Raw genomic sequence first — 27,439 nt, forward strand, 5'->3', positions numbered from 1 at the left:
AGTTGTTTGGATAAAAGGTCTTGCTAAAATCGCCACCCCTCTAATCATATTTGACTGCCGTGAGGTTACCAATACTACATAGCCTAACTCTGACAGAGTCTTCCTTTCCCCCACAGGATATACGTCTCCTGCAGACACACTAGATCAGGCTGGATCACACGTAGCTCTGTAGCCACCCTCTGCCTCGTATTATAATTATTTAACCCACACACGTTCAGTGTACATATTCGAAGACCTATCTTTGCCATATATTCCACCTTCGTACTATTTCAGGACCATACAGAAATGTTCTCAAACCTCTACCCCTTTCTTTACTGCTATGGATCATTTTTGTTTTCCCTCCCACCATCACCCTTTCCCCCCACTACTACCCTTCCCCCCCCCCACGAGCCCCTCCCCCCACAAACACCATCCTACCCCTACAGCGAGGCTTTAGGACTACTAGTCCTAGCGATGACATGCTCCCACCACCCAAAAGTGCCTCCCACACCTGTGTAATACCCCACATGTAATAGCCAGTCGGCAATTACTCCAATTAAGCAAAAAATGCAAAAGGAAGAAGACAAGGAAAAAGGAGAGAGAGAAACCATCAAGCAAACACAAAAAAAATCCTTACTTATTCTCTTCCCCCCCCATGCCCCCCCCCCCCCCATGCGTATATGAAATAGTAATACTCCTGGGGATATAATACATCATAAGCAGCGAAGTATAAAAAGCATAAACAAATAAGCTCCGAAGAGACTCTGACACACAAAACTATTACTTCTAATGTACAGCCCAATGCCCTCTTTGACCAAACTATCTACTTAGCCTGCTTTGAGAGATTGCAGAAATTCTTTTGATAAGATCTCAGATGTAAAGAGCCTGGTGTTTTCTTTATATACAATTTTCAGTTTGGCTGGTTGAAGTAGAAAAGCTTGGGCCCCCTTAGCTTGAAATGGTACAATAAGTTGGCGAAGTTGCCAGCGCTTTTCTACCGTCTGATGACAGTAATCTGGTCTGACAAAAAACTCCACCCCTTCCCAGCTCTTTTTCTATCAGGTCGTGTCAAATCCGATACAGCTTCACGTGCCAAAAAGTTGTTAAGCGAAATCAATATAGCCCTAGGTTTAGGCACTGCTGCTGTTTGACCAGGCTAGGCCCGAATTGAAAAGGGGAAAAGATGTGCCCACTGCATCTCTCTGCCAGTCCCATTGGGTTAGTTCAGGGAACACCTGGGTAAACAGTTCAATAAGGAATTTACGTGGATCCTGTCCTTCCAGACCCTTTGCAGGACTCTCAAATTATTTCGTCGGGCCCTGTTCTCTAAATCGGTAAGTTTCCACAATGTGTCATCCTTCCCTGCGTGCAGGGTCTCTGTCAGCGTTTTTTGTGCTGCCAGCTTATCCTCCAGACATGAGATGCGTGCTTCTGCCTCAGTGATCCTTGTAGTAAATTCTGTACATGTTTTGTCGATGCGGTGAACTGAAGCAAAGACCACGGAGACACCAAGCAGCAAGAATGCCTGAAACGCAAGTGGTAAAACTACTAAGGGGGAGAGCGTTAACCGGTACCAGTACCAGCGCTAACACCATGACCAGCCCTGGTAAGCGAACTAGTCCCCAATTATTCTCGGTGGGAAGAAGCAGGAAAAAAGGTGCTCAGACTTCAGACCTCCCAAATGGAAACTCTTTCTGTGGCATTGGGGTATGAGGATGCCAGTGAATGTCCGGGGGGGGCAGGAAGCACTGGAGGAGGGTTCTGGTATACCCCAGCTAGCTTTGTTGAAGATGTGGTGCGGGCAGGGGTCAGATGGTGAGCCAGAGTGGATGGTGTTCATGATTGTGATGGTGTCTTCGTCATTGACGGGAGTCCAGGAAAGCAGGGGGTCGATGTGGCTGGGGGGCGGTGAGTCTGAGGAGTCTGTCGGGAGGGCCTGGTTGCTGCAGCTGTCGTGGATGTCTGCAATCTTGCGGTGGAAGAAGGTGGCTAGGGAGTCGCAGAGGTCTTGTGATGGCGGGATGACGTTGGAGTTGGCGCTGGGGTTGGAGAGTTCCTTCACGATGTTGAAGAGCTCTTTGCTGTTGTGTGCATTGTTGTCAATGCGCTCTTTGAAGGAGGTCCTTTTGGCGGTTCGCATGAGTTGGTGGTGTCTGCGGATGGCGCTCTTGTAGGCTCTATTGATGTCCGGCGTCTGATCGTGGTGCCACTTCTTCTCGAGTCTGCGGCAGGCCTGCTTGGATGCCTGGAGGTCGGTGGTGAACCAGATGGCTTTTCTGTCAGTGCGTCTGTTCGAGGCTTTTTTGATTGGGGCGAGGGTGTTGGCACAGTCGTTGATCCATTGCCTGAGGTTGAGGGCGGCAAAGTCGGTGTCGGTAGCATCCTTCGTGGGTTGCGGGCAAGGGAGGTGACTAGCTGGTCTTCGATGACTTTGCTCCTTCTCCATAGGTGGATATTGTGACAATAATATCTTCCTCCAGTCCCTCTATGCATGGTGTTCACTTATGAACGATCCACTGTTTTCTTGTTGCCTGGGGAACGGCCTTGCCATTCTGGTGGCACTCGAGACAGGCAACTATTGATCAGGTTTGTCTTCAATGATTGACCTACCATACTTGACCGAGTGTTCCATGTGACTATCTAATGGTTCTTCGAAGCATAGATCGTGAGGTGATAGCAAGGTAAACTGCCAACAGATTTCCGTTTTGCATTTTCATGAACTGCATAGATACATATGTGCGTTGTCAAATGTTAAGCCATCTTCCAAGTCCATCATCTTATGGCTGAGGAACCAGATGTCCTGTACACAGTTGAGCAGTATGTCCTGTTTCTTCTCCAAGTCTTCCAGCCATTCTTATGGTGTGTACAAGCATGCATGGAGATACGTAATGTTTCCCTGAAGTGACTTCATCTTTGTGGCACACCAGATAATTTAGCATTCAATTTAGACTTTATCTAACCTTTTGACAGAAAGCTCTATTACGCTGAAGTTAAGCATCATCCTAGTCACTTTTGCTGTATTCTATTTTTGGTCTAGCCGACCCGCAGCAGGTACCTCAGACAATAACAGATGACGCACAGAATGTAAAGAAGTCATGGAACCCAGTATTCTGAGGACCAGGATAGCACAGTATCTGCCTTGAGAGACTTTGGACCAGTAGTCAGTGAGGTCTCAGGAAAAGTGTGTAGCTAGGGTCCAGCAGTAATTACAACCTTCCAATTGGTGAGTCTCTGCCCCAGCAGGTGTGTCCAGGTAGGGAGCACACTAGCATCAAGGCTGGGACCATCCAAGCCATCTGCAGTGCTCAAAGCACCATCAGCACAGTATACAGTCACTGGGTCAAGGCAGTAGGTGCAGAAGCTCTTTTTGGATTGGAGGCGGTCTTCATAGTTCTCTGGAGGCAGGATATTTTGGAACGCATGATCAAATCCTCTCCCATAGGCAGGGCAACTGGAATTATGCAGAAAGTCAGGGCCATTTTATGCAGCTGGGTTAACTAAGTTATACGGCAAGAAAAGAGAAATTATGCAACATAATGCAGCATTTTGTGATACTTTGGCATTTTTATACATGGTATCGCAGTCTGGGGAAAATATTTAATCTTATTAGTACAAGTTTAGCACCCACATACAAATAAGCAACTGAAATATGAACAGTCAACTTTTGCGGAAGGCCTGTTACTGCACAGGAACAAGTGTTGCATTGATCTTAGTAGCATTTGATCCATTTGAGGTAGAAACAAATTATTTTTTGTTAAAATCTGCACAATATGTATGAGATGATGAATTATATTGCAAATTCGGCAAATCCATAACTATGAAGAAATCGCCAGAGTTGCAGAGTTCCGATGGCCCTGCCCATAAAGCATCACAAATGCAGCAAGGCACAGGAGGTGTATTGACATCCAGGGCTTGAGACCGCACCAGAGTGCATCTTCAGGTTTGCAGAGTCATCAGGTTGAGGAATGGAACTCCACGCCCCCAAGGGCAGAGCCCCCCCACCTCCATGCGGTAGTATAGGAGGTTACAGTAGGATGGAGCTGGCTCACTGCTAGCAAAACCTGGGGGCAGGATCTGCTTTCCGCTTCTTTCTCCCATTAGAGTGTGCCTTATCTTCTGCCAGCAATCCTCCTTCCCAGAAATCATGTGGAGAATCACTTCTAGCTCACGTGTGCAGCTGCTCACCAATGCTTTGGCGCAGTGTTTTTGGTGTCTGGCAGTAGAGGACCCTGTGAATCACGAGCCTCATTGCAAGATTGATTCTGGGATCTGCCTGTAGGTGTTTTGTGTCTTAGTGGTCCCTCTTAGTCCACTAATGGCCCATGCAGGCACCCGACTGAGTCTCAGTAGGATCTGCGATATATAGCTTGTCCTGGCTCTGCTTCCCATTCTGTTTTTAAAATATATTTATTCTTTTCACACTGAAGCATCCTTATTTTGAATGGTGTAACATCACTTGTGTAGCTCAGTCCACTTAGTGGCCAGCATTCCCTCCTACTGTCATGGCAGCCAAAAACAATCATTGGTAAAGCCAGTAGGTCTCACCTTTTCAACCTATGAGCTTTGCCAATGCTTTTCTTGATGCACAGGCAAAATAATTATGAAAAATAACTCAGTGCTGTGTACGACCGCATGCCTGCATACGACCGCATGCCTGTATACATGTGATGCCGCATTGGCAGCTTATCAAGATGATATATCATGACATGATGTGGCCGCCAGTTTGAATTTTTATCTTCTGTTCCAAGCTGGTGGGTGCCACTTGGAGCAGTAAATACAAAGATGAATTTAAACATGTGCGAAAGCATGTTTAAACAAGCATTGGCATAGCCAATAGGTCTCGCCTTTGGGACCTTGTAAGTGTTTAGCCATGCAACAGTTGCATAACTAAATACTTATAAGGTCCCAAAAGCGAGACCTATTGGCTATGTTTATTACTGCTCTGTAGTAATGGCGGCACCCATGCTTTAGCTTAAAAATCTTAAGCTAAAATCGGGTGCCGAGATTACTTCAAAAGTAAAGAATTGTCTATTTCTTTACTTTTGAAGCAATCTCAGCACCCTACTTTAGCCTAAGATGTTTAATCTAAAGCACGGGTGCCGCCATTACTACATAGAAGTAATAAACAGAAAAAAAAAGCAAGCGCCCGCTTCGAGAAATGACTGCCGTGGCGGGGGGAAAATGCTACCGCCGGCCACAGCTTGCAGTGCATGTGCGCAAATGGTGCTCGCGCAGCAGTAATCACGCCATATTGCGCCTCTGCTCAAGCGCGCACCCACGCACATGCACTGCAAGCTGTGGCCGGCGGTAGCATTTTTTGAAGCCCTTACTTTAAGTCTCGCCAGACCAGCGCAAGCGCTGGGTCAGGCGACACCTAAGAACGAATTAGAACAAGCATTGAAAATGCAATAGGTCTCGCCTTTGATTAAGTTAAAGCCATTTGCTTTGCTATTGGTATTGTATAGCAAAGCAAATGGTTTTAACTTAATCAAAGGCGAGACCTATTGCATTTTTAATGCTTGTTTTAGGACTTGGGCCCTGTATATCTATAACTAAATGCTAGCACTGGTCCGAGCAGTGCCAATACGTAGTCCTATTTCTATGTCACCTTTGGACAATTGCCTAAAAACGCGCCTCTCCAGCAGTCTTGCTTCAACACAGGGTGATTTAGAGCAGAGCTGAGGTGAGTTACATACACACAGGAAAGGAAAACCTTTCTTCTTTAGTTCAGAGTGCGGTCTATTCAGCCTAATGTGAACATTATGCAAAGGCTTTGCAACAGCCTGCATGAACTCCAATAACCCTCGGCTGTCTGCTGCTTTGAAACGAGTTTCCTGGCCTGTGGTGGGGATGGGGGAGGAGCAGGGTCGAACTTTGCCCTACACAGTCCCTGCTGCTATGATTGGCACGGACCATTAGCGCTGTTTACACATGTCACATGCCGGTCCTGGAGGGGGCAGGCTTTGACAGATCAGCATCATTGCCTTACTCTTCAGAACCTCAAGCACGTCCCCACCTCCCCGACGCTAGATTACTGGGCGGGGGCACCTACTGACGACAGTAAGGGGCGTCCTTCCACGCCACCAGAGTAAACTTGATAAGGGGGTGGCACATGTCTAGTGTGTACTGTACACTGCACGGATCCTCCTACACAGGAACTTAACGTGGGAAGAACGTGAGCTCCACCTCCCATGGGCTTACACCGGGGAAAGAGTGCTACATGAAAACGACTTCAGAACTGTAGTAGTGCAGTGTTTACAAGTAGCTGTGTGTCCCCAACGCCCAACCGCAACTAGATTATCAGGCAGTGATTAGGCGTTTGTGTGATTGACCGAGGCGCCTACAATTCTATCATAATATTATTTATATTATAATTCAAACTCAAACGCTTCCATGGACTTTGTGTAGCGCTCACTATTGCTGTACCACGGGGTTGCTTGGGTTTATCTTGACTCTATGTAGCCTCTCACATTTCAGTAGTGTAAATCCGATTACAATCTGCAAACTGGTGTGAAAAGTAGTGGATCGAGCATTTTAAAGAGATTTCGAGTCTCACCGCTTCAAATGGAATGGATTTCCATTAAAACAAGCAGCATGCGCTGCCCACCCCTCACGCACACCGGCTCCTTGCGCATGCGCCGCTGCCATGTTTAGGTCAGGCAGCGGTGAGCAAGACCAACAAAGTCTGAACAGTGCGGACTAAAACTGTAGTTGGTGGCCGCTGCTTCCAGACTACACGGAAGTCAGTTGGGCCACTGAAAAACAAGGTAACAAACACTAAGCCAACACTAAGCTAATGGCAAGCAGCAGGAGAAACTACCGACTGCTTGCCAACATATAGAGATTACTGAGGCGAGACCTAAAAATGGAGTCGCCTAACTGCATATGGCAGCTGCTGGGGCGCAAAACAAATTGGAAATTGCCAAAACTATGTGCCTTTAAAGACAGGAACAGTAATGTGTGGAGGAGCAACAAAGGAGCATGATGGTGATGGTTAGAAAAAATCCATAAAAACAGGGTGAGGAAGGCAATGTAGGAGCAGGGGTTTGGAGAGGAGGGAGCAACACAAAGTACACAGTGACAGGTATTTGAGTGGGGAGTAGCACACGAGTGATGGAGTAAGAAAATGGTAAGCACACTAACCGAATCTTGATAGAAAAAGAAATAGTTCCCTGCATGTGAGCAATAGAAAGATACTAGTATGCATGAGGTCTTTCGCAAAAGCTGTCTGAAGGCGAGGTCCAAAAATCATTTCTATTATAGCATTTCTTCATGGCATGCTAAGCTGCGTGCTGGGCAGTGCATGCAAGACCGTAGACCCTGCACACCTTTTACTGGCATTTCTGTCTCAACTCTTATGTTAATGTGAAAGCATGCTTAACTTGCTTACCTTGCATAACCTTTCCATAAGGGTTATGTCTGAATTCCTCTACTCCATCATCCAACTTAAATAGATATTTTGAGAATCTTCACAAAGTTGGAAATTTACAAAGAAAGAGCATACTCAAGGTTTTTTTGTTTCCAACTGAGACATGTTTTTTAATAACAACCAAACCTATACTCCCTCTTCCAACAGTTTGGGGTTATTATGCAAATAATTGCATTTGTAGGGTGATGAGGTAAAGGTTACAAAACAGTTGTACCTAGTAAAGAGTCACGCTAATGATCCGTGACTAACTGCGTAATGTTTTTGCTATTATAACTGCGGGTTTTGCAGGAGCCAAAATGTTATGTCTGCGATGATATTCCTGATGCATATGGTCTTCAAAATGTATACATGGGGTTATGGCTCAGTATGTACCTTGGAAAATTAATAAAATATATTGTTAACAAAAGTCACGCTAATATTATCAGCGCAGAGATTTGCTGAAATTGACCAAAATGTTACCTCATCACCCACATAGTTTTCAGGTGTGTAACGTTCGAATCATCAAAACAACATTAATAACTATGCATAGCTATCCCATGGTGTTACTTTGTAGATTTTTTTCAACTTTGAGATTTCTTTTTAAACATTGTTCTTAATATTTTAATTTCTTTTGCCTCAGATCCGGATATAATTTCTGAGATAAAACCAAATTCCGAGATTGATCCAACGCATTTCGAAAAAAGGTTCCTAAAGAGGATTCGAGATTTGGGAGAGGTATGTATCTGTTTAATAGAAATGTTCTCGTCCAAGGTTCTTCAGATAAGCTTCTCATTGGCTATTGCTCCTGTCCATAGTAGGATCATAAATGCAAATAATTTGATAAAAAATTTACCTCTGGCGTATACACACAGACCGTGATACCCTTTGCCGACGATTTTAAATGCTCCAGCTATATCCACTGGTTATTTGAGTTAATGGTTTTCACCATCATTAAATATATGGTTTTCTATCTCTTACAGAATATAGTTTTTTCATTGCATCCTCCTAAATCATTCATAAATGTTTTTATGTGCAGGAACGTCCTTTTTTTTCCTCATCCCCCCCTTTAACAGAATAGAGAAATTGTTTCTTGGCTGTTTCAAAAGATATACATCAAACCTTGATGTCATACAGTGTTGTTATTTTGCATTTTGGGAGTGTTTTGGGAACCGTGGATTCATTTTGGATACTGGTTGGTCCCAGTCACACTTAGCACTTTCTCTCGCTCTAGTTCTTGTCAGAGAGAGGAAGAGATACAATTGCAAATGTAATACTGTATTCCCCTCTTGGGCCTCATCCAGTGTACCTATAGTAATCAATATCCTTTCTGTAAGTCAGTACTTCAGCTGTCTTGTCAATCTCAAACACCATGTAAACAAAAGACACCTGATCCTGCTGATGAACTAAGTGAGCATGTGGAGGGAGGCTGGAATAGGAGATGTTCACTGACCTTTATTCTGGCCACCTCTGCAGTATTGTTCCAAAAAGAACTGGTTCCTGGTGTAGCCTTGACAGTGCTGTAAAGTAAGTATAAACGCAGAGAACAATATACAAATCAAAGAGGCACTTTTTTATATAGCTCTTTCATAGACTCCTGCGCTAACAAATCATATGTGTCGAAGATGTTTAAGAATGTGTTTGGTAGTGAAGAAAGACAAAAGGCAAACAGTTTTATAAAAAAAAGGGCTACATCCGTTTAAACAGTATGTTCAATGGGCCAGGTACTTACTCATCACAGTAGTGGAATTCCCAGTAAGTAGATTAGAAAACGTAACAATGTGAATGATAATATTTATAATAATTATAATCTCCCTCTCTCATTTCATTTTCTTATAAACAACAATCCGTCTTAGTTTCATGTCAATATATATTATATTCACTGAAAAAACCATAGGTTTCAGGGGCGTTATAGTTAGCTGGACTTTTTACTCGTACAAAACCATTGAAATTCCCCCGTTATAGTTAGTTCAACTAACTATAACTCGCGCGCCCGCAATGCACTGCTGATGACGTCCCATATTACATCACTCATGACATGGTCAGTGACATCACTCATGACATCACTGATGACATCTCAAATGACATCATCCAGTGAATGTGTGTTTTTCTGAAAATTACATATGTTTTATATATGTATATCTCAAGGTCGATGGAAGAATAAATGGGTATATAAGTGTCTAAATGGATGATTTGTTTTTGAAAAATTGATTGTATAACTGACTGATTAAGTGTATCTTAGTGAATACATGGCTTAGTGAGTAATGTTTAAATGTGTAAATATCTGTATCAGTCTCTCACTTTGTGTATAAGTGGCTGCATGGGTTGGTGAGTAGCTACATGAGTGTCTATATAGGTTATTAGTTGGTTTTTTGAGTATCAGTACGAGTGTCTGTATGGTTCGGTGGGGGGTATTACGTAGTGCATAGGTGCATGAATGAGTGACTCACTGTTTGTATGTGTTGAAGACAGCATGTGTGCAGGACTGTATGGGTGGATGAGTGTGTGCATGGGTGTGTTAGTGAGTGAATGACTGTCTCAATAGTGTCTTTATGAGTAACTACATATGTTTTAAACTAGTATATGTGACTATTGGTGTATATAAGTGAGTATATGTGAGAGTGAGAGATTGAAAGAGTTCCTGTATGAATAAGTATGTTTCTATAAGTGATTGTTTAAAAGACCAAGTATGTGTAAGTTTCTGTAGAAGTAAGTGTGGTGGTGTGTATAACTGTATATGCAAGTAAATGGATGTTTGATTCTTTATTAGCATGAGTGACTGTGTGTGAGTAACTCTATGGATGAGTGGCGTTGTGTAACAGGATGTGTAGGTCTCTGAGTACATATGATGAGTGAGTACATGTATGAGTGACTGTATAGGACTGTTGGTGAATGAGTGGATGTGTATGTGGATCTTAGAATTACTGAATAGGTTGTTGTAACTGGTATTGGTATGTCCATTGTTTTTAACATTGTAGTTTCTATTTTTGAATGTGTGTATCAAAGGTTATATTAAGGGAAGAGGAGGTCTGCCACTCTATCACAAGGATGATGTCATCAGTGATGTCATTAGGCATGTCATTTGAGATGTCATCAGTGATGTCATGAGTGATGTCACTGACCATGTCATGAGTGATGTAATATGTGACGTCATCAGCAGTGCATTGCGGGGGCGCGAGTTATAGTTAGCTGAACTAACTATAACGGGGGAATTTCAATGGTTTTGTACGAGTGAAAAGTCCAGCTAACTATAACGCCCCTGAAACCTATGTTTTTTTCAGTGAATTTCTAAGGTTTTTTAAATGCTAATTCCTAACTATAACGTGCCTGAAACCTATGGTTTTTTCAGTGAATTTCAAAGGTTTTTTAAATGCTAATTTCTAACTATGCCTACAGAGATGGGACATGTGAAGAAAGAAGAAAAAACGCACAGAAAGGAAAAAAAAGAAATGCAGAAAGAAGCAACAGAAGTCCTCAAAGACGAAGAAAAGTGCAGGAAGAAGGATAACGTGCAGAAAGAACAAACAGAAGAGCAGAAAGAAGACTTGTTGCAAAATCATCCTGTACCCTCAACTTTTTCAGACGGATACTGGTGGTAACTGAGTCTGACTAACCAGTCCTAGAGCCAGTGCTATGTTAAGTTTGCAGAGTGCTGCAAGGAGGGGGCGTGGCCTCCAGCGCAATGCCGGTCTTTTATTTATTTTATTTTTTTAAGAAGGGCTGTGTGGCCCCCCTTCTTTTTCTAATTTACTGGCCCTGGGGGCCCCATCTCCCAGGGCCTGCACCCTAAATTTTTTGGTTGAAAAAAAATAAATTTGGACCTCCTAAGGCCTTAATCGGCCCCGGGGACCCCAACCCCCGGGTCATGGCCTTTTTTTAATTTAAATTCTTTAGGAGGGGGCTGCGTTGCCCCCCTCCTCAGGCTACTTATGGCTCCGGGGACCCCATTCCCCGGGGCCGGCCTTTGTTTTTTATTATTTTAAAAATATATATATTTATAGAAACACCTAGGACATGCTGGACAAACCGTATGTACCTATCACCATGACGATTTGCGTGATATTCATTAAAAGGCGACTATGCATAGAATGAATCCACATGGAATGTATTTACACCGCTAGTGAAACTCTGACGTGTCTGACGCCCTACCGTGCCTAATCCCGGCGCCCCCGCCGGTGGGTACTCTCCAAGTAGACACCCTTGTCGTTTATTTTACAAACATGGGTAGCTATTGACGGGCACATTTAATATACACGCACACCAAGCCATTCAAAGGGGATTCGACAAAAATTCGACCAAACTATGCAAGAAACCCCCCTCACGGTTAATAAAAAACACATCCACCGCCGGATGTGTAATACTTTTTATTTTACTCTCTGGAAAGGAGACGAACCTCACTTGAGAGTCACAGCGTGCTCCTGGCTGAGCCCAATGCTGTGTTACACCCACCAGTGCCCGCCGATTGCCTCACACCTCTGTGTTGTATTCCACCAGCTAGTGCGTATACTATGACACTCTCTAGCCCATGTGCACTGTAACACCACCCCGTGAATATGTCATGCCACACTTGCCTTCGCACAGGTTATATTGCCCCATCTAACGTGCCTTCCTCGATGTGTATGTTGTAACGCACAGCGCTATGCCATACATATTACAATCTGGGATCCATATCTTTGTCACAGTGCATATGCAACGTTACACTCCCCAGCACATATTTTATATTACAACTTTAGAGACTAGTTATGTTACACAACACTGCCCTGTGCCTATTACACTCCAAGGCGCATATCGCATAGCACGCGCTAGTGCCTGTGCTATCTCGCGCTCTCCAATGAATCTGTCATTGCGCACAATGTATTGCATATTATATTTCACGCCCCGGTTCATCTTATATCACACTTTTTGGTGCATAGTTTATACCATATACTACATCTAATTTTCATTTTCAATCATGCTCTCAGGACTATGTTCTATATAACACTGTGTTCATCTACCCTTTTCACGGACATTACATTTTGCGATGGGGGTGGAGGGTCAGGGGGTGTTTCTGCCAAGTGAGCCCGGAGTCACAGTCACAAATGTCCTCTTCTTCCTGAATAAAAGTGAGATTATGCTGCATACTTGTTCATATTTTAAGTTGTTCGCACAGACACACATTTTAAAAACAATAAAGTTCCTAATACCCACCTTCTCTGAACAGTTAGCTTGCTGCCCCATCCACCTCCTCCCTATCCTCTGTTGTCTGAATCCATGGACTAGCCTCCTCCCTCCTGCCATGCATGGTCTGATGTGCTGCCACTGCCCTCCATTTAGCATGATGTACCAGTCCACTCCTCCTGCCATCCATTGCCCAATTCTATGGCCCATCATTGACCTCCTGCTTAGCCTCTGTGCTTAGCTTGCTGCCCCTATTCTCCTTCCCCCTGCCCTCCGATGTCTTTGTGCATGCCCCTGCTCCATATTTTTTGCCCACTATGTTCCATGGACCTGCCACTCCTATCTACTCTGAGTGTTCTGTTGAGCTGCCACTCCCCTCCCACCTGCCTAGCAATGTCAGATGACTGTAACCTGTCCCTGCCACCTCCACCCTGCCTGTCCACATGCCATGCCCCTATCCCCTTCCTCCTGTCCTCCATGGTCCATTTTACTGCCACACCCTTCTGCCCTCCCTGATCTGTTGTGCTGAAACTGCTCCTCCTGGCTGCCCCGCGCGGTCTGTTGTGAGGCCCCTTCCCCTGAACTCTCTTGTCTGTGCCCAGGTCCTGACCCTCCCTTCTATCCTCCATGGTCCTTTGTGCATGCCCCTGCACCCTCCTTCTTGCCCATCATAGCCATTGTGCTGCCACTAACCCTCCCGCTTGCCATGCATGGTCTTCTGTGCTGCCATGGCCCCTCCCACCTTCCCTGTGTGGTCAGCTAGCTGCCCCTGACCCCCTCCCACCTTCCCTCCATGGTCTGTGTGTATGCCACCATAGTCTCATTGTTGCTCTCCATGGTGTGTCTTGTTTCTAGTGCCCATCCTGCCTGACCTCCATGGTCATCTTGCTGCTCCTGCCCTGCCACCTTGCCCCTAGCCCTCTGTTTCCATGTGCAGACCCCCTATTCCCTCCCTCCTGGCTTGTCTGTTCCATTGTAATGCCCCTGATCCGTCCCTCCTGCCCTTTATGGTCTGTTATGCTGCAGCTTTCTCTCCTTTCTGTCCATTATGGTCAGCTAGCTACCATTGCCTCTTTCCCATCTGTTCTCTGTTGTCCATGTGCATGGTCCTGTCCCCTCCCTATTGCTTTCTATGGATTGTTGTGCTGCACTCCCGTCCCGCATGCGCTGTGTTGTGTATTGTGCTGCTGCAAACCCTGATGCCTGCCCTGTAGGGTCAGTTTGGTGCACCTCTCCATGTCCCTCCTGTCCTCTGTTATCCGAGTCCATGTCCCTACCCCAATTCCTCCTGCCTACCATGATTCAATGTACCATACTTGCGAACATTTTGAACTTGGTAAGAGGGAGATTTTGAAAAAAAAATGGGGTATTGATTTTCCCCTTTGAGTTACATTGCAAAAGAGGAGATTGTAGAGAGGAGACAGATCAAATAAAGCCCATTTGAGCTTAAAAACATTGGACGTTTCCTGGCTGAAACGGGTCTGTTGGCATGTATGGTTGTACTACCACTGCCTCTTCCTTCTGCCCACAATGGTCTAATATATTGCCACAGCCTCTCTGGCCAGTCCTGTATTGTTGGTTTGTTGCCCCTGCCCCCCTTTCCAATGCCCTCCATAGTCTGTTGTGCTGCCACTGCCCTTCCTGTCTGCCCAGTGTGGTTAAATTGTTGCCTCTGCACTCTCCTACCTGCCTTCAATTTTCAGAGTCCGTGTCCCTGGCCTCTGCCTCTCAACAGTATCCCAATGAACAACTAGATTGCTAACATTCTATATTTATTACAAAAGTGTGGAACGCCTGACATCATCTTGATGTAATCAAAACTGTAATACCTAGAGTATTTCCTTTAGAAATTACATATATGAGAGGGTCTTATTTGCATCAAATTATGGTTAGTGCTCTAAAAAACTAAAATGAGGACATATTTTCTGAGTTTTCAAATAGCGACAAAGAACTTTTAAATTATTTGTAATCTTTTTTTTTTTTTATCCAGTTGACCACTTGATTAAATGTTGCACCTTGGCGAGAGGATGTGGTGTTACTTCCAGAGCTGCAGACTTTGCAACTGGGGAACCAGGTTGGAGTTTCTGCTTCAGCTCAACATTCTGTGATTGTGGTCAAATCACTTAATCTCCCCATTTCTACAACCAAAATGAATTTGATCTTGTGTGATGTAACCAATGCTCATGTAAAGCACTCCAATACCTGACAAGTCTGCACTATATAAAACTGCAAATACACAAAAAATAAGTGTTTTGCACACTTCTGTCACTGGGCTACATGTGGGCTACATCTGGGTGATATTTATGCTGCATTTAGGCTCTTTTGTGTCTGGTGGCCATCTTGGGAGATTTATTTGTTATGAAGTTTCCTAATTTCCTCATTTACTGTAGTCTCCTCAGTGGGAATACTTTCAGTTTTTTATTTTGGTTCCATCAAGAAGGCATTCAGATGCGTCACACATTTGCCATAAATTCTGAATGTTAGCACTCTAGTTGCTCATTAGATCACTGTAGTAAAACTACTGCTCACCAGGGAAGTCTGCTGCTGGTATTCAAAGTGCATGTTTCAGTCTGCATGTCAGAATTTGTTTATGAAATAGAAGAGGATTTGAGAAGTCAAAATGAGCCCTAATTTTTCTTTCTGCAGAACTAATCATAATTTCTATGGCAAAATGAACCCCCTCATTTTGTTCCTTTGTAAATTAAATGTTTTAAGTGTTACCACTTTATTCCAATCAAGATGGCTTCAGGTGTGCCATACTTTTGTCATAAGTAAGACTGTTAGCTCTCTAGTTGTTCGTTAGAACACTCTGGGACATTCTGTCATTGGGCTATACTTGGGCTACATCTGGGTGATATTTGGGCTACATTTGGGCTCTTTTGTCTCTGGTGGCCATCTTGGGAGGTTTTTTTGTTATGAAGTTTCCTAATTTCCTCATTTACTGCAGTCTCCTCAGTAGGAAATACTTTCAGTTTTTTACTTGGTTCCATCAAGAAGGCATTCAGATGTGTCACACATTTGCCATAAATTCTGAATGTTAGCACTCTAGTTGCTCATTAGATCACTGTAGTAAAGCTACTGCTCACCATGGAAGTCTGCTGCTGGTATTGAAAGTGCATGTTTCAGTCTGCATGTCAGAATTTTTTAATGAAATAGAAGAGGATATGAGAAGTCACTCAAAATTTGCCCTAATTTTTCTTTCTGCAGCACTAATCATACTTTCTATGGCAAAATGAACCCCCTCATTTTGTTCCTTTTTAAATTAAATGTTTTAAGAATTACCACTTTATTCCAACCAAGATGGCTTCAGGTGTGCCATACGTTTGTCATAAGTAGGACTGTTAGCGCTCTAGTTGTACTTTAGAACGCTCTGGGAAGCTGCAGTAGAACACAAAGGAATCAACTGACAGTCTCTGCCCTTGTTGGATGTACATGTTTTACTGAGAATGTCAGACTTCATTCTCACATGACTGAGAAAGATAATATGAATTTACAGAAAATATGCTCTCAGTTAGCTTATAGATCACCTTCCAAACCTCTGTGGGAAAAGCATGAGAAAATAGTTTTCTGTCAAACAGGATTCATGATATCACAGCAGAAGGCTTTTTCACATGGTAAAATCACCTTAGAACACACCACAATTCCTAAAATGAGTATGGTAACATCAATAAATGATTTATAATGTAACTAAAGTCTTAAAACCTTCTATTAACTGCAATGCTTTTTAATGAGGTGCTATCATGTATATTGGTCCCAAGATGGCTGCCAACACTTCTTGGATGAAGTGCTGACAGCCAATCAGATCTCACGATGAGATGTGTGGTTAGGCTCCGCCCAGATACATATGTGATTTTACTTTTGATTTTCTCAGCAACTACTGAACGGATTTACACCATTTAAGCAAAAGGACCAAAACCCTCAGTGGTAGGGACAATTGCGCAGAGAAATGATAAGTCAATTCAGTCTATCAATACAAACCCTTGCTACAGGTTAACAATACGACGACCACCAACATCGTAATATAGGCTAACAAAGTTAACCACAAGCATCAACAAATTTGGAAACCGAGCAAAAGGGTTTCTAAAAAGTCAACAAACATGTGAAAGTGCGAGTGCACATCAAACGAAATATCTCAAATTAGATTCCAGGTTTTCATATTTTGTCTTTATTTCTTGAAAGAAACTTCTTCGCTGCAAGCCCACTGCCAGCCAACACGTGTTTCGTCCTGACTTAATAGGTCACGGACTTCATCAGGGCTGGAGACAAAGAAATAACCGAGTTTCATAAGGAGTTTGCTTAATGTAACAACAGAAAGTAAATAAACATTATAACATCAAGCACTAAGGCAAAATATGTATCTAGTTAAGCTATACAAAACCTAATAGGTAAACATCGTGGTCGGAGCAAAAATTGTAAAGTATAAGGTCAACAAAGTTTGGAGTTTGCAAATTGTGTATAAAAGAAAGAAGGGAAACTACAGAAAGAAGGTGCTAATTGTAAGAGGAGAGAGAGGACCCAGTGAACTTAGTACCAGTAGTTATGAAATAAAATAGAAGTTATCTGAGCATAAGTATAGTCAAGTAAAATAAAAATAAATGAGGAGAAATAATAATAATGGAAAGAAAACAAGTAAAGCTAGAAACCCGTGCTATAATACAAGCATATAATGTGAATGAAATGTCTCTAAAGCCGAGAAAAACCAGATGAAAGAAAACTGCCAGTAAAGTGAAGCTAACCACCAGTGAGAAGTACTCTCAAAAAAACCTGTACACGAAACATGTATTACAGAAGACTCACCAAATTGGTATTTATCAGTCTTCAAATATTATTAGTCCAGGAGCCAAGGACATAACGATCGCGACCTGCAGGTAAATTAATATTTCAATATTCAATCCAACTAACTAAAACAAATTATAAACCAAACTAGGTAAGTGTTAAAGACATACCAATCAAACTTAGAACTGACGGCTCCAATCCAATAGTATTCAAAGATAAACAAGGTCAGTCGATGCAATTATTCAGTTCTAGGTGTCATTCAAGTAACCTAAAACAAAAATAAACTGATTTTCCAGGCTGTCAGCCAGTATACGAGCGTAAATGCCTGCCAATCTCAACAGAAAAGTCGAGAAGAAAGCACTAGTAGGTTAAATAAAACAGTAGTATTTCTAATCTAATAGCAAAGCACCACAAGACCACGTTACTAATATATCAACTACATAAGCGCTAATGTAAACATACTAAAATCTAAGAGCTAATATTATACTAATAACCAAGTCTCACGTTCAAATTACGAGTAAACCCAAGGACCGTATACACTAATCATCATACGTATATACTCGTAAATACCTGAAAGTAAAGCGAAGGGTCCAGTATCTTGACCACTCGTGTTATGTTCCGGCGTCTGCAATGGGCGCCATGTTAGTGTGGGAATATATAGGCTTTCTGATGACGGACTATATGGTTGTGTTAAGCCTCCTTGAATAGGCGCCATATTGGAGTAGCAATAAAGTTAAGTCAATAGAAATGGTTAATAAAAATCAATAGCCGAAATACTGAGTATAAACTTTACGAAGTAGGACCTGTGAGTAAGGTAAGTATTAATCGACAACTATCAAACCAAAACTAACACTCAAAGTCGTACGCAATATATCCGGGCGTCTGTATTTAAGCGCCATCTTGAATAGGGATCAACCTACTGCGAAAAGATTAAAAAAACGCGCCATCTTACAAGGGCTTAAAAGCCCCTCGCGTATATGGAAAAGTTATTAATAGTATTATATATCGCTAAACCGACCTCAAAAAAGGTGACCCTTTACCTGACAAGTTAAGTTTTGAGCCAGAAATTAATTCAGTAAATGAAGGAAAGAAAACAGTGAATGAGTCAATAAACGAAAAAAAAAAGTTAAGAGAATAGATAACAGAAACCAAAGCGACCCCACCATAGTAGGAATTCTGTGAGAAAAGGCATACATTTACAAGATTCAAATAGTATACAATACTTATTCAATTTGTCAGTGTTAAATTCATACAAAAGTATACAGTTATCTGGTAAAGCTAGGTTAGGCATAAGGAGAGGAATACATCATAAATCTCCAAAACGTTCCACAATATAAGTACAGTAATTTACAAGAGCAGTTTGGATTCAACTTCATAACCTTTAAGTGGCATTAAATGGGAATGAATGGAATACTACCATTAAGTTAAGTACCCAAGAAATACTGTAATTCATTTTCAATATTAATTCCCATCTTAACCGCATGCAACCTCAAAATCCAACGAGCTTCAGTCTGCCGCAGCTTTAGTTCTCGGTTACCACCTCTAATGTCACTTGATACCGATTCCAGTGCATGAAATTTAAAACTCTGTTGTTGATTTTGCTCTGAGCATTCTAATGCATGGTGTACTATTGGGTATCTATCATCCATATTTTTCAACGCTCTAAAGTGTTCTGCAATACGGGTTTTGAGATTTCTAACTGTGCTACCCACATAAATCATGGAACATTTACAAATGATAACATAAATCACATACTTCGTATTGCAATTAATGTACTCGGTGATGTGAAATTTTCTAGATCCATTATATGAAAATTCTTGTCTTCCAGACAAGGCATGTTTGCACATGCTACAGTCTCCACACTTATGGAAACCCAGACTTCTACTTTGAAGCCAGGACATAGTAGCCACATTTTTCTTTGGATAACTTGGGCTAACCATATTCCGAATAGATAAACCCTTCCGGTAAGCAAGACTAGGGTAGTTAGTCAATATTTTGCTAAGATCAGAATCTGATGTCAGAAGTTTCCAATGACGTTTAAGTATATTGAACACTTTGTGGGACCAAGGGTGAAAATTCGTTATCATTCTCACTTGATGTTCTTGTTTATCATCAGGGTTATGATATGTTTTCAAAGTATCGTTTCTATTTAGTTGATTTGCTCGTCTTTTCGCTCTATTGATTATATCTTTATCATATCCCCTGTTCAAGAATCTAACTTCAATGTCCTTAGCATTTTTGATGAAATCAATGTCCTTACTACAGTTGCGGCGTGCTCTGTGAAATTCTCCATAGGGAATAGAATTTATTTGCGTCCTAGGATGAGCACTCGCTGCGTGCAGTACTGAGTTGCAAGCTGTCTCTTTTCTGTGCATACGGCTGTAAATGCACATATCTTCAACAAAAAGTTCCACATCTAAGAACACGATTCTATGTTTACTGTGAGTCATCGTGAATTTCATATTGAATGGGTTGCTGTTTAGATGTTCAAAAAAACCATTCAGTTCATCAATGCTCCCTGTCCAGATTAAAAGACAGTCATCTATGTAGCGGCCAAGGAACACAATATATTCCTGCCAGCTGGCACCGGATGGGCCCCAGATATGCCCCGCCTCGAACCACCCCATGAAGAGGCAGGCAAAGGACGGCGCAAATCTGGAACCCATCGCAGTACCGCACGTTTGTTGGTACCACTCTCCCCCAAATAGAAATACATTGTATTCTAAAATCAGTCTAGACATGTCAATTATCATTTGCGAGTGTTCCAAGAATTCAACTGGTCTTTTATCCAGATAATAGCGTAATGCTTGTAATCCTTGCTCGTGTGCAATGTTGGTGTAAAGAGACACCACATCTAATGTGACTAAAGTCATAGATTCATCCCATGTAATATCCATTAGTGTGTTGAGAATGTGTTTTGTGTCTCGAATGGTTGATGGTAAATTGTGGACATACGGTTGTAGGAAAGTGTCCACAAATTCAGAGATACGTTCGGTAGGTCCACCAATGCCCGACACGATTGGTCTGCCGGGGGGTGAAGTAGCATTTTTATGTATTTTAGGCACTGTATACAGACAAGGGAATCTAGGTTTGTCAATCAAAAGATAACGAAATTCATCATCACTTAGTAAGCCCTCAGTGTTCCACTCTTTAAGTCGTTCATTAATCACTGTCTTGATAGATAAAATAGGATTGTTAGAGAGTTTCTTGTACCAAGCTGTATTATTAAGTTGGCTGAGGGCCTCCTGTACATAATATTCTGTAGACATTATTACGATGTTGCCTCCCTTGTCCGCTTCTCTAATTGTGATTGATGTATCTGCCCTTAGCTGCTTCAATGCAAATCTTTCTTTAGGTGTTAAATTATCAACATGGGGGAAAGGTTTCCGATGATTAAGATTTTTTTCTAAGACATCTAAGTCCCTCTCAACCATCTTGTGAAAAAGGTCAATATTATTGCCCGAAGCAAGGTGTGGAACCCATTTCGACTTAAGTTTAAGGCCACTGTCCTCCCTTAGGTTCGTTGTACAGTCTAAATCTTGTAGTACCTTATGCATAGTAATAGGATCCTGTTCATTTTCTGTGATGGACAATAGTACAACCCTATCTCTAATGTCTTGGATAGACAAATCACCAACCATTGTATCTGTGGTACCTTCTTTATTAGAAACAATATTGGTGGCAAAAAACTTCTTCAATTTAAGGTTTCTTGAAAATTTAAACAAGTCTATTTTCACATTGGTCATATCACATACAGGGGAAGGGCAGAATCCCATACCCTTGCTAAGAACCGAAATCATATCAGTGGACAAAACAGTATCTGATAAGTTGATAACCTGAATACTATCATTATCATTATTTATTGTTTCACCTTGCTCCAAGATCTGGTGTTCACTCTTTCTCTTGTGTCTGCATTTGACACCCCCCCCCCTACTGCCTCTCCTTGTTTTACTCTTGAGTCCTCTCTCACTCTGCTGTTGTTTTCTTTGTTGCCTATCCTTATTCGTTGTACTTCCCGTAAAAAACTGTTACCCGGGAGTACATTGGGCACCCCTTCTGCAGTTGCCTCCGTTCCTGATAAGGATTTATTACTTGACGAGGCAGAACTCACTGTACTGAGTAAAGATGATCTACTGCTCGGTTTCCAAATTTGTTGATTTAAGCAAAAGGCACATGCCTGACCTGAGGACTACCTCTTTGCTAAATTTCAAGTAATTCTGTTCAGCCGTTCGGGCTGTACCTTCGACTAAAGGTCCTATGGGAAAATGCATGGGGAAAACGCGTTTTGGGACCCCCCTTTTTTCTCAGCCCCCGCTTGACGAATCACCCCGAGACTTTCAGGGTAGGAGCTGAGCGGAGCGCCCCATTAGTTTTGATAATTTCACGAAGATCAGTCAACCGGCGCCAAAGTTATTCAAAATAGAATTTTCAGATTTCCTATGGGAACTCGGTCCTAACTATAACTATCTATTGGTGACCGCCAGTAGATAATATATATATATAGCACTTCTAGGCTATCTCTCCTTGGGGTCAACCGGTCTCTGGAGGTGATTTATTTAACTATCCATCCCACCTATTCATTTGCATTCATGGCTCCCAGCCAGGGCCTCCACCTGCAATTCTGATTTTGCTCTGAAAAATCACATCCTTGGTCCCAATCAGCTTCCGAAGTAACTTCTCAAATGAGGTCTTAACTCTTTTACCTGCATTCTCCAATTGGAGAATGTGTTACTAAGTAGGGCAACTGTGCATTATAGAATCTCTCCTTCTCCCCAAGGGAGAACACTTTTTTTTTACATTACAAGACTTTGAGTCACCCAAGAAGAGATCCAAAATAATTTTGCACCCGCCTCCCCTTGCTGCACCCCCTTCCACTTATCAAAAGGGCCGGAATGTTGCTCTGTTGTAAAGCTACAATTGAAACTGATAATTGAATATGGTGAAGGGAGGGAGGTGAGACCCAGTTAATCTACAGCCATGTCTGACACCCCAGTTGTGTTGACTGGTGTATTCCTGTGTACATTTGAAGCCATTTCATTTTTTTGGACCAAACAAGGTCACATAGTGGTCTGTCTAATGCCGAAAATGTGTCTGTCTCTACTTTTAAGCTTTTACCACCATTAGTAGGTGTATAATCATATAGTACTTATGGAATTCAGGCAAGTCTAGTTCGATTTTTTTTCTTTTTTTCTTTGTTGTAGAAGGTATATCAGGACCCTGAGTTTAGCGCTGCCCCAAACAATTCTAGGCACCATATATTGTAACCATTTAAAGAAGTCACTCCCTATGAAGACTGGGAGGAATTAAAAGAAATAGAGGACCCTGTGCAAGACATTTATTTTAGCCATGTGAATTCACCCTATCCAAGAGATTTATAGAGAAGCACACCTATGTAAATGTTTATCACTTCTAAAAGAGAGAGTTTACTTAGCGGCATATAAATCTGCTTAGCGGGTGGTCATGTTAATACCAAGGAATTTAATGTGTGAACTGGCCCATTGGAAAGGAAACCTAGCTGCCAGACCTCATGCAGTTTGTATGGGGAGCATGTGGTTCATACTTTGGATTTTTCCATCTTGCTCTTGTAACCAGGAACCATTTCATTTGTCGGCAAAAGCTAATGAGTTTGGGTAGTGAGTCGGGGTCCCCAAGGGGTAATGGAGATATTCTCATGGAGTTTGTATCCTCCAAGATCATATCCCAATGTTGGGTTGTGGTCGCATATCGCAGACGCCAAGGTTCAAGCCTGTCAACTTTGGAGACTGTGGCAGATTGCCCAGTGTCGGTTGAGGAGGCAAAGGGGTGTGGAGTCACAGGGTAATGTAGGTCAGCACTTCCAGAGCAAGATGAAAAGAGGCAAAATATTCCAGAAGATTTTAAACATCCCAGAAAAGCTGGAATATTCTAGAAAGAGCCCGAAGGTTCTGAACACTACCAGTTCAGTCAGAGCTAGGAGAATTGAAGCAACAGTCAATGTTACACCTTGCCTGGCAAAAGCGTTTTATGGATTCTCTACTCTGGTCCCATAGTTCTTACCATTTGCGTTCCCTGCACTTTTTTTCCCTTTTGCTCCCCTTTGATTCTCTCTGGTGGCTAGGGAAGCTCACATTAACCCTTTCATCCTTTGCATGCTACCTTTCCAGAATTCCTGCTCCAACTTCAAACATTCCAAGTCATTCTGGCATCTTTACTATTAGCGGCTGACCTTCCTAATTGATTCACAGACTGTATCCTTGCCATCTGGGAGCTACTCATTACCTCTTCCCTTGTAAGCCATTCTACTCACAAGACATTGTATTCGGTTGTTCACCAGTATATTTAAAGTCATGGTACCTTGTTTTACTGGAGTATGGGAATACAAGTCAGTCCATTGCAGAATGAGGGTCCTTGGAGCATTTGAGTTTACACTAGGAGTGCCGCAGGGGTCGGCCTTAAGCCCCACTCTCTTTAATGCATACCTCAACTCTTTAGCACAGCTTGCTGAGGCTCGGGGTCTAAGATGATTTCCTACACTGGCGACACACAGCTGTTTACATGTGGGAAGGGAGAGGAGTGTGCGAGAGTCCTTTAAAACCTGCCTTTCTTCTGTCTTCCATTGGATATCTTTACATCAATACAAACTCTTTCTGTGACACATTAGCATCCAATGTGCCCTTCATGACCGAGAACCTGGACGGATTTGAGGAAGACATTTTAAACTGGCAAAGGACAGCCAGCAATATTCATGTGCCCTTCCAAAATAATCTGTTCCACCCGCTGGCACAAGGTGTCAAAATGGCTCTCAGACGAGCTAAAGATAGCTAAATTAAAAACGCGGCAGGCAGAACGGAAATGGCGAAGATCATATTTGCCAGAAAATAAGGAACCCTTTAAACAAAGTATGAAAGAGTATAAAAAAGCTATCCCACTAGCTAAAATAACATTCTTCCTAAAGAAAGTGTTAAACTCCAACAATAAAACAAAAGACATTTTCAAATTAGTGGGAGAACGGTCAGCCCCAGATCGAGTAACACTACTAGTCATCCCGACACAGAAATTATGTGATGACCTAAACTCCTTCATTGTAGATAAAATAAAGCAAATACAAGCTACCATTCCCCCTAGTAAGTCAGACACAAAACTCCCACCAGAAAATAGGAATCACACTTCCATTTCAGCTTTTTCCTGCATCAGCAAAGAGCACCTTGCAGAATTTACAATAAAAGTGAAATCTGGCTCCCCCAAAGATAAATGCCCCCTTCAGATACAAAAAACTATTTTTTCTTCCTTCTCAGAAGTCATCCTTTCACTTTTGAATCTCTCACTCAAGGCTATCTTCCCCAATCGTTCAAAGAATCCCGCCACAAAATATATCTGGAGAGGACCCACAGTAGCTAAACAATTGCAGACCTATCTCCCTTCTCCCGACCCAGCTAAGCTAAAAGCACATGTAGCAAAACACCTCTGCTCTTTTTTTTTTAAAAGAGACAAATTATCTTGAAACATTCCCCCCCCCCCCCCCCCCCCCCTCCCAACGAGGCAGTTTTTGCCCCTCTCACTCAACCGGATCAGTCATCCTCTCAGTGGTGGACGACACCACTGAGACACCTAACCCCAGGGTAGAGCACTTGAAAACTCGGGTGTTAAATTTGACTGCACATTATCTTTTCAGCCACAGATAATGTTGGTGTTTGGAACTTGCTTTAGGCTGCTGCAGACAGTAAAAACATTTCTACACTTTTTCACGCTCAACAAGACAGGTGGTCATCCAGGTACTCATCACAAGGGCAGGACTGACCGTAGCGGGCATGGGACGTTTCCCCGGGAGGCTGGAATGGTGGAGGCTGGTTTTGCAGCAGTGTAGGCAGTTTTGGAGTGGTGCTGCAATATCAGCCTGCCAGTAACAAAAGCAGCAGTGCTTCACACTTGCACCCCCCACTCCACTGGGGGCTGGTCCAACAAAGATTCCAGGGATGCTTAGAGTTTCCAGTCCGGCCCTGCTCATCACATATAGACTGGACTATGGAAATGTCCTATATTTAGGACTCCCGGACTGTCTGCTTAACAAGCATCAAGTGGTCCAAAATATGGCAGCCTGTATTCTACTCAATCTGCCCCAAGTACCTGTGTCCCCACATTTGCGGGCCCTTCATTGGCTTCCAATAAAGAAGAGGATTTTCTTCAAAACATTAGTACTTGTCCGTAGAGCACTGCACCTTTCTGGTGCGGGTTATTTTATGGCTGAAATTTGTTTCTTCGCTGTCTACCCATTGCCTTCTGGTGAGGATTCCTAAGATCCATAGCATGAAAATGGACGGAAGGACTTTCTCTTATCTTGGATCTCTGGTTTGGAATTAACACCCACTGGAGCTACACTCTATAGTATGGCCACACCACCCTGAAAGCACCTGATCTCGTCTGATCTTGGAAGTTAAGCAGGGTCAGGCCTGGTTAGTACCTGGGTGGGAGACTGCCGGGGAATACCAGGTGCTGTAGCCTAAAATGTACTTGGTTCGTACCCTTCCATTTCGTAAAGTGGATTCTCTTTTTGTGACTTTTGGCCTGGCGGGCCAGGGTCTGAAGCCTTCTGGTGCTACTCTCAGTAGGTCTCTGAAGTGGGCTATCTTGGCGGCTTATGAATCCTGTAGTGTGCTGGTGCCTGAGCCTGTTCAGGGGAGATTGACTCGGGGGGGGGGGAGGGGTGATAGCAGCTTCCTGGGCTTGTTTTCAGGTGGCTTCTATGGCACAAGTCTGCTGCTTTGGGTGCTCCCCACACCTTTATGTCCCATTATGGCATGGTGGTGGGTGGGACTGGGTCTGCCTGTTCTGGGGACGTTGTGATTCGTTCTGTGCAAGGGGTGTGACTTTGCTGCTTGTTGTTGAAGCCAAATCTTGCTTGGGTATCTGCTCATGTGTGTAAGGACTGTGACGGGGAGGTCTGACGAGGAAGTAATGACCGGTTACTTACTCTGAGTCATAGACCACCCCGTCACAGTCCTGGTTCCCATGCATCCCTCCCCGTTTCGGCTTCTTGTGCTTGGTGGTACAGGATGTTGGACGGTAAGGTCGGGGGTTGTGTGCCACAGATGTGAGTGTGACCTGGAGGATATAGATGGGAGCAAGGGAGTTTCAGCTTTGGATTTCTATGGGGACTTGCAAGTAAATTAAATATGCCAATAGGGCATAACACAATGTTACAATATTTTAAGGAGAGAGCACTTTCGCACTAGTTATTAGTGGTAAAGTGTGCAGAGTCCTACAACCAGCAAACGTGAAGTCATCACAACAGGAGTGTTGAAGGGAAAAGGTTGGTGGAAAACAACGCCAAGGATGCCAGGTCTAACAGACATCAAGAGTTATTAGAATTGCAGGGATATTTTGTATGTTCTTTTTAACTGGGTCAATGCAGTCTTCCTCTTGGGCTGTTATATGCATGCCCTCTGGTACATGGCCAGCGAGATCTTGCAGGTATCCCAGAAGAGTTTCAGCCACTTTGGCTCAAAGCACTCAGGATGGGTATGATGAGCCAAATATTAATTCGGGCAGGCCTGGATACTACTGATTGCTTAGGGCTGTGGTGAGTACTAGTGTGGTACATCTCCATCGGTGGATGGGCTTTCTAGAGACACGCAGGCATCCATTATGGATATACCTATATTAGATCTTCGCCCTCTGAATTCCTTCCTATGGAAGGACAAATTCAAAATGATCACACAGTTCGGTCTGCCTTTGATCCGGGCAACTGGGTGATTGCCTTGGACCTTCCGGATGTCTACGTACCTTCATGTGCCCGTCCAGCAATCAGACAGAGTTTACCTGTGGTTCATGGTCTTCCTCTTGTGTGTTCAAAAAAGTGATGGCAATGGTCTTCACCCATCTTCAGAGGTTGGGGTGCCAGTTTTTCCCTACCTTGATGACTCGCTGTTGAAGGCGGGCTCGCCAAGGTCCGTTTTAGATCACTTCCAGATGATGGCGAACCTTCTACCATTGTTGGTGTTTGTGATCAATGAGCCAAAGTTAACCTGTCTTTTCCCAGAGGCTTCCTTTATCTGAAAGAGACACGTTAGTGATAGATTCCTTACCTTAGAATATCCCCAGGCGTCAGACTGGATCTGGAAAGTTTTGCTAGCAGTACCCCTGCAC

At 43.0% G+C, this 27,439-nt stretch overlaps 1 protein-coding gene and 1 pseudogene across 5 annotated transcripts in view; both read left to right on the plus strand.

The window, feature by feature from the left end:
- The window catches only part of JAK1 (Janus kinase 1), a 647,675-nt gene that overhangs the window by 486,179 nt on the left and 134,057 nt on the right, over window positions 1-27,439 (plus strand). For all 5 annotated transcript variants that reach the window (XM_085602371.1, XM_085602373.1, XM_085602374.1 and 2 more), the window contains one exon: window positions 8,028-8,122. In XM_085602371.1, the coding sequence (XP_085458497.1) occupies window positions 8,028-8,122 (95 nt within the window). The remainder of the gene's footprint in view (window positions 1-8,027; window positions 8,123-27,439) is intronic.
- Window positions 25,677-25,795, plus strand: LOC146834817 (5S ribosomal RNA; annotated as a pseudogene).

Source organism: Triturus cristatus, chromosome 4_2 (assembly GCF_964204655.1).
Source record: "Triturus cristatus chromosome 4_2, aTriCri1.1, whole genome shotgun sequence".
Lineage (NCBI taxonomy): Eukaryota > Metazoa > Chordata > Amphibia > Caudata > Salamandridae > Triturus > Triturus cristatus.